A 10,293-nucleotide genomic window follows, 5' to 3' on the forward strand; every position below is an offset into this window, starting at 1 on the left:
AAGGACATTTATTTTAAAAAAAATGTAGGATTACACCTGAGACCTTTGTGCCCAAATTTGTTCACGAAGCACCAATTAAGGGCTGCTATACCAGGGGTGGCAAACGTGGGTTCTGGAGAGCCACAGTCCTGAGTTTAGCTCCAACCCTAATCAAAAACACATGAACAAGCTAATCAAGGTTTGAAAGGTTGCTAGAAAGCTATAGGCAGGCGAGTTTTTATCAGGGTTGGAGCTGAACTCTGCAGGACTGAGGCTCTCCAGGACCAGGGTTAGCCACCCCTGTGCTATATGAAGGACACTTGAGGGTTAAATGTTTCTGTGCAATTTGTAAAATGGTCTCAATTTCACAGCAGTCTCTTGAACTATGAGGAAGATTGAAAACTTATGAGAATTTTGGGTGGTGTCTCTTCAAGATATCTGATAATCCTCCCTTCATTCCTTCGAAGTGATGGTGCTTTATGTAACATTATGTAATGTAAATGACAAATCCCATTTGACATTTGTGCTGGCTACTGTATACAGGCCACCAGGACACCATACAGACTTTATCAAAGAATTTGCTGATTTTCTATCAGAGTTAGTACTAGCTGCAGATAAAGTCCTTGTTGTTGGTGATTTTAATATCCATGTAGATAATGAAAAAGATGCATTAGGATTGGCATTTACAGACATTCTAAACTCTATTGGAGTTAGACAATTTATGCGCCATTAAGCTCCTGAAGCTTCATTAAAGGGGTGAGCTTTCTGTAAGACAGCCTTTCCTTAGCCACCATATAGGTGGACCTGAATGATGTTGCGGTCTCCTCCATTAATTTGGAATTCACCTCAATTACTTTATTTGGCAGAATCGCCTTTTGCTTAGTCAATGCCACTTCAATGGCCCTCTTGTGTGCAATGCTGTCCCTATGTTTATATATCTTTTTTCACAGCTTGTTCTGAGCAGTGCTGCTTACTTCCCCATTAATCCATTCACCAGACAAGTGAGTTTAACGGGAGAGAGGAGCAAGAGGGGTTAGGATGGTGACTGGCCTCTGACGAGCTGTTACCACCACCATCTTCAGCCAGAGAGGACTTTATTTCTTCAGCTTCTTCTTGCGTTGTCACCCCAGCGGGAGGTGTGCTAACAGGGCTTACAGCAGGTGAATTGGTCGTGCTATTAACGTCATCACTACACAATTTCTTAGTAAAACCAAAATTAATTAAACTGCCTTGTGTTCTTTTTGCCATGGTGGCTATATGATGCTAACTGCAGAATGGATTTCAAGGACTTCACGCGTAGATCAACGGCCTCCAACATTTATATTTTTTCCACGAATCTTTGAGTTAACGTACTAAACATGAGTGGAATTTGCACCGCAGCGCCCCCACACCTTGATTCTCATGACAAGAATAGCATGTATAGTTATCTTTATTGAAGTGAATCAGGTTTAAATCGCCGTCATGAATGAATGAATGAATGATATTTTTGCAATTTTACACATAATAATCCACGTCAAAATAACACATTGTCAATATTTTTTGAGACCCCCCAAAATTTCACAAATCACGTTTTCAACGCGTACGACCATGCACACCGCGATGACGTCACTTTCGCCGCGCGCACCTTTGTAGTATAAACCAAGCAGCAACCTCGCCCTGTTTTTCTTGAAGCCAATATGGAAATGACTTAAACTGCAATTCATCGACTGGCCGCTAGAGACAGGCTCCTAAAGAGAGCAGAATCTCATTGAGTCCCATGTTAAAATGCCCAACTTTACAGCAGAAAGAAACATGTTTACAGCTTGGTACAAATTGTAGTTTTTGTCTATACAGCTAATTTTAATGGCTTTAAATACAAGAACTAAGACAGAACAGAACTCAGAACCACATGACCATAACCAACCAATCAGAACATGACACATAGACTAAGGGAGAACATGAGGAGCAAGGGAAGCATGAAACAAACAAGCAACATAAACCAAACTACAAAATAAAAGACAAGAAAACATGAACAAAACCCAAAACTATACGTGACACTCCAGCACCAGTAATTGTAATTTGGGTGTGCAAATAACAACATGAAAAATCAAACGGGACTTCATACCTTTATAATGAAATAGAAATTGCGAGATGAATCCAATCCGTTGCACTTGGGTAAAATGTTCATGAGTGTCCATTGAAAAACAAAAAACAGTACTTTTTGTCCACAAAAGCGTTAAATCCATGAAATATTGATATATTATCCATTGTCTGCATCACATTTCTTCTGAATGATCTGCTCTCCATCATCGTTCTTCAAGAAATTATGCAACCTGAGCAGCGTTCATGTTATAAAACTGTATATGATCGTATATATCTCACAAACAAATGAGTCCGTGTCCAAAGTATAATTTTTCAAAATGCAGCAGTTAAATATCCAAGCTGTGCTGTTTTATATCCTCCCGCCACTGTAGTAAATCTCAGACTCAGGAACAAAACTTTTAGCCAATGCCACGATCCAACAACATGTGTTCTGTTTATCTTCCGCATGAGTGCACATGTACACAGATGCACATCTGTCTCGAGTCTCGACCATTAACGCAGCAAGCCATATTAATTTATAATTGTATATATTATTATTTTATAATTGTATAAAATAATCCCGAAAAAAAGCACAAACGCGGCTGAGATGCCAAATTCAGCGGCTGGAATTAGCTGAGGTAACATGACGGCTCACAGACAATCTACCTGTCACTCAAGTGACCACGCCCTTAATTATGCAGAACTTTAAGGCTTAATATAATTTAAACGGATGAGTTATAAATAATATCACCCCCCTCAGAGTTGTCATGAAAATTAGCTGTATAGACTAAAACCACAATTTAATCCAGGCTGTAAACATGTTTTTTTTCTGCTGTAAAGTTGCCCATTTTAACATGGGACTCAATGAGATTCTGCTCTCTTTTGGAGCCTGTCCCTAGCGGCCAGTCGCTAATTAGAGTACTTTTTAATTTAAATAAGAATAGAGTTCTAACTCAGTAATATTTAAATTTACCCTTTAAAAACGAGGTTGTTAAAGTTTTATAGATATTGTTTGTGTATTAAATTTACATCTCTGTCCTATCTCAAGCTACTGTCAGCTCAAGCTTTTGTCGAATCTTTCATGTTTTCAAGATATAATATATATATATATATATATAAATAGAAAAGGAACCGACCCCCAGATGTGTTCACAACGTCGAAGTCTGAAGAGACTCATGTAAAATTATACAGGAGAGAAGCAGTCAGTTGAGTTTGTGGCAAAAGCTTTTACAGTGCTTGAGTATTGTTGTATTTTACTGCATATGATAATTCATACTCATGAAGTAGAACTGAATTGACATTCATTACAAGATGATTAGTTAAAACATTTCAAATGCACCTGCAGATTATTTTTCCAGACATGAATTTTGTCATTGAGGATTTTTTAAAAATACTATGCAAAAATCTTGTCTCGTTTCGTTCTCATGAACCCAGTCTCGTGTCTCGTCCCGCCTCGTGAGCTAACTGTTTCGTCACATTCCACATACTTGTAAAGAACAATCAGTCATTTTTAAAGATTCGTGTGTTAACAGGTTTCAGGTTATCAGGCCCGTGGGTGTGCAGAACTGTCTTAACACTGTGTAGTTATGTGAACGTGTAGTTATGATCCTTTGATAAAATTTGAAGAATGAATAGGAATTAGGAAGAGGATGCTCACTGACAGTCACACAACGGGTAAAAACAGTTCCCATAAGCCACACTATATCGAGGTGAATTATACCGTGTAGGTTATAAATGTATAATCTGCTCTTCATAAAAGCACACTAAAACAGGAAAACAAAGATTTTCTGATGTACTCACATTATTTGTCATCTACACAACAAAACTGTTTCTCTTCTTGATTTCTTTCCTTTTAATAACTGTACATCTAAAATGTACAGTGTACAAGATTAAATAATATAGGGTGAACATGAGCTAATCAAGTATGTTCAACAGCACTTGAAAATGTTTTTGCTGTTGACATTCATGAAGTTGTAGTTCCCATTGTGCTTTGCATGGGACCTAATGGGGAGAGTATAAAATGTTGAAATGGAGTATTATTTTACAGGTGTGTGTTTTTGGGCAAGATGAGAAGAGGGGGAGACTTGAGCGCATTTAATGTTAAATTATTTGGTGATTTAGAACCATTTCAATGACACTGGGTTAGCGCTGTGGGAAGAGTGGAGCTTTTATAGACTCAGTGTTTTCATCTTGATATAACAAAAGGTATAATTCCCATGTGACTTAATGGAAACTGTTGCTCCTGCTTTTACCTGTCGTGTGACTGTGGAGAAACCAGCGAGCATCCACTTCTTGTAAAAATTCCAGTTTCATACTTCAAATTTTTTTTTCAAAGGGTCATAATGTAGTCAGTTTCACTTATGGCTCTACATATCTCCAGGCCTGAAATCCTGATAACGGAAGAATCTTTAAAGATGATTGACTGTTCTTCTATTAAATAAGCATGAATAATGTTGAATGCACATACTGATTTTCTCACATTGTGGCCATATATATACTGTAGGTTCCCATGCAAGTAGGTTAGAATTATGACATGCAGGTCTTTTCTCTTTCAAGGTAAACCAGCAACTGTCTCATAAACAGGGAAACACAATCTCTGTGTATCTGGTCTTTTTTTTATATAGTTCAGCAGTTCGGGACGAATACATGTACTGTTACACCCCTAGTAGATGTCATATTAGTTAGTGTTCTTTTATCACAGTGTCCCAATAAAGTGAACACGGGTGAACTTTAAACAGTTTTACTACTTCAAGCATTAAGCTTTTTTTTTTTTTTTTTTTTTTTGGACAAATTAGTCAGAGATGAACGTAGCAGTGGGGTGGGGCAGAGAACTCTAGATAAATGCAGTGGTACTCACTTTACTTTCCATTAGAAAGCTGACAGTCGAGGAAACAGCAGTCAGATCATAGATGACAATAATAATTATGAAGTTTAACACAGCTTTGAGTGTTGCTGGAATCATACTTCTCTACATAGCAGGTAAGATCTTACAAAAGTATATAACATGACAAAGATGTATTTAATAATGTTTGTTTCAATATATTAACAACTGACAAAACATTGAATTCCTGACTCTGTAAACACACTTGACAATTTATGTTTCTTATGATTGTAAAAACCTGAAGACTTTGTTTAAATGCTTGAAATTAGTTTTAGATGAACACAAGTTCTGCATTTGTATGAATTTCTTTACAAATGCATAATTTATGTATTTTAATGGATGGGTTTAATTCATGTAAATTCCAGGATCTCAAGAATCAGATGCAGTTGAGTGACTTTGAAGATAGTTTTGTTTTGTTTTGTTTAATATTTTGGTCACTACATAAACCCCATAGTATTATCTTAGTTATAGATTTGATGACTTTAATTATTCTAAAATGTGGAAAATAACAATAATAATAAAAAAGAATGAATAGTGTCTGAAATACTGAAATATACTGTAAAAAATACTGTACATATACTGTAATACAACTTCCTAATTTTGGTCTAAGTTTAGAAGAGGTAACATTGAGATTGTGACCATATGTGCTGTAATGATGATGGGAAGAGACAATATGCTATACAAAAGTGCCAGCAAATGTAGTATATTTTACAATTAATGAAAGCAAGATATAACAATACTAATAATAAAAGGAAAAAGGGAAAATATATAGGCTATACAAATGTATGTATGCAATACAACAAAATAATAAGCCCACAGGAGGAAACAGTGGTACCAAAGTGGTACCAGTGCTGGTTCACTAATCGAACCGAATTGAAATTTTGTTCCGGGTTGATGACGCAAGACGCACAGCCAAAGTAGCACATCCGACTCAAAAAGAATTAAAGGAGCCGGTCCAACTGAATGTCGAAGTTTGTTGAGGATTACCAAGAAGTCTGATGAGAGAGTTGACGATACAATGAGGCACGTACTGGAAATATGCTTATTATGACTACTGTTATTAAATATTATTATATTAGCTGCAAAAACATTCCTAAGAAAATTGACAGAGCGAAGGAGAGAAAGAGAAAACACAGAGGCACACAACTACCGGGACGTAACACTTGTAATATGTTGTAAAATACTTGATCAAACTACTCACACATTGTTTGAAAAACGCACACAAAGACAAGCACACTATTTTATATTTAGTACAGATTATGCAAGCTGTTTAAATATAGCTACATTTTGGGGTTTGGGTCCTCATCCATCCATCCAAATCACTTTCACCTAATAATTTATGGCCATTTTAAAAACTCAGAAATAACCCTATAGAAATTCAGAAGTATCTAATTCACATACTTATGAAACTGACCTAATTTAGGTTCATTACTTAAATGATTTCAAAGTCATATGAAATGAATAGGTATTTTTTGCTAAAAACAATAAACACCACTGTTCAGGTGAAAGACTTTATCTTTCTTTCATATCAGTATGTGCCAGTGCTGATGTAAAGGTGAAACAGTGATTGTGGTCTACACAAACCAGTTCATCAGCCCTACCTGCATGATTGTCTACTTACTTTGTCTTTGTCTAAACACACAGGTTCCGTCGGCCAGTTAGATGGTAAGTTGTCATATCTTGTTTCAAACAGAATGTGTCAGAATGTGAGGCATGTTAGCTGGGAAATCTCATATCTTCTTTCTCTCATCAGTATGTGGTCGAGCTCCTCTCAGCAGCAGGATTGTTGGAGGGGAGAATGCGACAGCAGGGTCTTGGCCGTGGCAAGTCAGCATTCATGTCATCGGCTTTGGCCATAACTGTGGCGGGACTCTGATCACTAAAGACTGGGTTTTATCTGCAGCTCACTGCTTCGAGAAGTATGAAGAAAAATAAAGCTCAAGATACATTTGTAGATTGATAATAGTGAGATTAAAGCAGACTTTCTCTGTTTACAGTTTTGGTGTGTCTGACACACTGATGTACTTCGGCCGTCTGAACCAATCCGGCTCAAACCCTAATGAGACATCCAGGACAGCGAGTCGAATCATCACCCATCCTAACTATAACGGTTCTACTATTGACAATGACATAGCACTGATCGAGCTGTCCTCTTCTGTGAATTTCTCTGATTACATTAGGCCGGTCTGTCTGGCGGCGGCTGGTAGTGTATTTGATGCAGGTACAGAGAGCTGGGTCACTGGATGGGGCAGGCTACAATCTGGAGGTGAGGAAACATTCGCTTGGCAATTAACCAAATACAAACAATTTTGTCACCATTGTTTTGTACCAATGTTAGTTTTTGCTTAGTCTTAGGTACCTTTATTACCTTGAGTTTGATGAACTTAAACCATTTAAGGCAACTGGTTTCCTCAAACCATTGAAATAGCTATATAGTTGTTAAAACTTAGTTAGATTTGTTACCTGAACTCAAACTGAATGTGTGCAATGAACTTAAAATCTTTAAGTTGAGTTTACTCTAATGATTGACTAAACCAACACAAAAATATAAGTGACTTTATGTTAATGTATATGAGGTTACAGTACTCATATTTATTATTTTTTAAAACTTAAATGGTTTAAGGCAAACTGTGTCCTCAAATGGTTTAAGTTACTGTAACTTATCAGGTTTTACAGTGTGTAAACCTCAACAATTTAACTAGAAATCTTTTTGAAAGCCATAAAATGTGTCCTCTGATCTGTGTCACAGGCCAGGTTCCAGATACACTGCAGGAGGTGATGATACCCATTGTGAACAACAGTGACTGTTTTAAAGCTTATGGAGAGTTCAACATAAGCATCACAAGCAATATGATTTGTTCTGGATTGTTAAATCAGGGAGGAAAAGGTTCATGTCAGGTAAGATAACAGTTGTTCATTTTAACACTTTTTAATCCAAATCAATTTACGAAACACTACCAATTTTGGTCACCTGCACACTTTAGACTGCCAACCTAGTGGTTATGTAAGCCCAGTGTTTACTCCACCGATCATGAACTCGTACACTACGACTGCTTTTGATACTACACCTGTGGCCGGTTGCATAAACTATCATCTAATATTTTTCTGCAAGACTGTTCATAACTTTTCTGTTAAGTCAGTTACTTAAAAACATAGGTCGGTAACACTTTATTTTAGGGTCTTTTAACTAGTTGCTTATTTGCATGCATATTACTAGAATATTGGCTATTTATTAGTACTTAATAAGCACATATTAATGCTTTATTCTGCATGACCTTATTTTACATTCTTAATCCTACCCAATACCTAAACTTAACAACTACCTTACTAACTTTTAATAAGCGGTAAATTAGGAGTTTATTGAGGGAAAAGTCGTAGTTAATAGTGAATATGTGTTCCCTATACTGAAGTGTTACCCATAGGTCTAATTTGAATACAAAAAGTAGGACTGATTACCACTTGATAGATAGGGCAAGCTCACACTACAGGACTACAAGACTACTATACACTCGCCAAGGTGCTCACACAACACATCAAGTTTTCTCGTCTTCTTGTCATACACAACACAACACTGATAAGGTGCACAAACTACAAGATCTACAAGATCAAGAATGCAAAAAATGTTTTCTCACATGAATTCATGTGAGACTTTAGAAAGATGCTTATGCTCGTTGTTCAAGTCATTTGCAGGAAAAAAGACAAAAAAGAAAATTGGGAAGAATTTTTGTTGAACAGACATGTCTGTACATGTCTGTTCAACAAAGAACTGATAGTAAATAAAAGAACTGATAGTAAAAAAAAACTGATAGTAAATAAAATATATCAGTGTTAAGTATAGTGGAAAGGCAATTTATTTCGATTTTAAAAAAGATTTCTATTTTACATAAAAATGTATGTTCATTCACTCCCCCACCTACATTTCCTACCAGTACTGAGACTCAAACCCGCGACCTTTGGGTTACAAATCTGACTCTCAAACCATTAGGCCACAACTGCCCCCATATCAAACAGGTTTGAAAATATAGCAGCGTCTGTGACTGCTGGAGACTTCAGATCACATCACTGACCTGCTCATACTGAACAAGCATTGCCTAACGCAATGACCACCAATTTGTCGATCCGGGCTTTTTGTCACAGAACTTGGAAATCTGTCCGCGACAGCAAAATCCAGCTAAAAGTCATGTAGTGTGAGCTTGCCTTAAGTCAAACTAGTTCTTAAGACAGTCTCAAAATGTTATCAACATGTCTCAACTATTGCATGCTTATGTCTATAACAGTTGTTCACTGTATATTGTCAGAGATATAAATGCTGAATGTTTGTGAATACAGGGAGACTCTGGAGGTCCAATGGTCAGTAAGAAAAACTCTCTGTGGATTCAGTCCGGCATTGTGAGTTTTGGTATAGGATGTGCTGAACCCAAATATCCCAGTGTGTTTGCCAGAGTCTCTCAGTACCAGAACTGGATCAAGTCTTACATGGGCAGCAACCCACCTGGATTTGTTGAATTCAATCCAACTTCCAACTCCAACTTCAGAAGTGTACCCAACCTCCACTTATTTTCCCTTTCTCTCACATTCTCCACTATTCCTTTCACCTTCTCCCTCTTTCTCTCTTCCTAAAGATTGGTTGAACAGAAACTCTCAGGGTTCTTTGATGAAATGATGAAGTATACTGTGCATGCTCTCATAATATGAGAAATGTGAGAAATTAGCAGTTTAATTCTTATTGTTTTTACTGTCTGAGATTCAGGTTGTTTGCATAAATAGTAAAGATAGACAGCTATTGATGAAACAGATTATATTACAGCTTATATGTCTGACAACCAATATGCATAACCCATATAAGGTCTGGAGCTCTGCAGTGTGATCATGGATACTGGCTGTTGTAAATATAATTATCTTAAATTGTAGTCACACTGTCTAAACAGAATAAACACAAAAGAAGGAACTGACCTAGGAAATGTATCAAACTGTCTTAATATTTTTGTGTAACCCCTGATACAGTTTTTCAAGATTCTTTGATGAATACAAAGTTCAAAAATATTGAAAAGTTTAAAAATGTTTTGTCTTTACTGTCAGTTTTGATCGATTTAATGCATCCTCACTGAATAAATGTATTAATGTCCTCAAAATAAATACATACAAAAATCTTGCTGAAATGTTTTAATCAGTAGTGTACACAAATACTATGTCCAATTTACTTTAGCAGATGAAATCAAACTAAAATCTTTAAACGTTGACTGTAAAACTTCTAAATCTTTTTGACCCTTTTTTAAAATAACTATATCATCTGCATAAGCAGACAACTTAAAAGACACTCCAGAAAAAGGCAATTCCCACCCCTCAATTAAATTTCTGATTCTAACTACTAG

The 10,293-nt window shown here is 36.5% G+C and overlaps 1 protein-coding gene across 2 annotated transcripts; it reads left to right on the forward strand.

The window, feature by feature from the left end:
* The first annotated feature begins 4,578 nt into the window (after positions 1-4,578).
* LOC127509987 (testisin-like) lies at positions 4,579-10,073 on the forward strand. 2 transcript variants are annotated; one of them, XM_051889428.1, is made up of 6 exons: positions 4,579-5,019; positions 6,566-6,586; positions 6,675-6,840; positions 6,919-7,187; positions 7,671-7,819; positions 9,251-10,073. In XM_051889428.1, exons 1-6 carry the CDS (start codon positions 4,950-4,952, stop codon positions 9,539-9,541), a joined length of 966 nt encoding a protein of 321 aa, XP_051745388.1. In that variant the 5' UTR covers positions 4,579-4,949; the 3' UTR covers positions 9,542-10,073. The 2 variants fall into 2 exon arrangements, with proteins under 2 accessions (XP_051745388.1, XP_051745389.1); XM_051889429.1 differs by lacking the exon at positions 6,566-6,586.
* The last annotated feature ends 220 nt before the right edge of the window (positions 10,074-10,293 follow it).

This window comes from Ctenopharyngodon idella, chromosome 3 (genome assembly GCF_019924925.1).
Source record: "Ctenopharyngodon idella isolate HZGC_01 chromosome 3, HZGC01, whole genome shotgun sequence".
NCBI lineage: Eukaryota > Metazoa > Chordata > Actinopteri > Cypriniformes > Xenocyprididae > Ctenopharyngodon > Ctenopharyngodon idella.

What these genes read in the sequence shown, in the direction of transcription:
- LOC127509987 (XM_051889428.1), top strand. Translation starts at nt 4,950, where the DNA reads ATGACAATAATAATTATGAAGTTTAACACAGCTTTGAGTGTTGCTGGA. An exon ending in CATACTTCTCTACATAGCAG is followed by an intron (nt 5,020 to 6,565) that starts GTAAGATCTTAC and finishes CTAAACACACAG; the next exon opens with GTTCCGTCGGCCAGTTAGAT. An exon ending in GGGCAGGCTACAATCTGGAG is followed by an intron (nt 7,188 to 7,670) that starts GTGAGGAAACAT and finishes TCTGTGTCACAG; the next exon opens with GCCAGGTTCCAGATACACTG.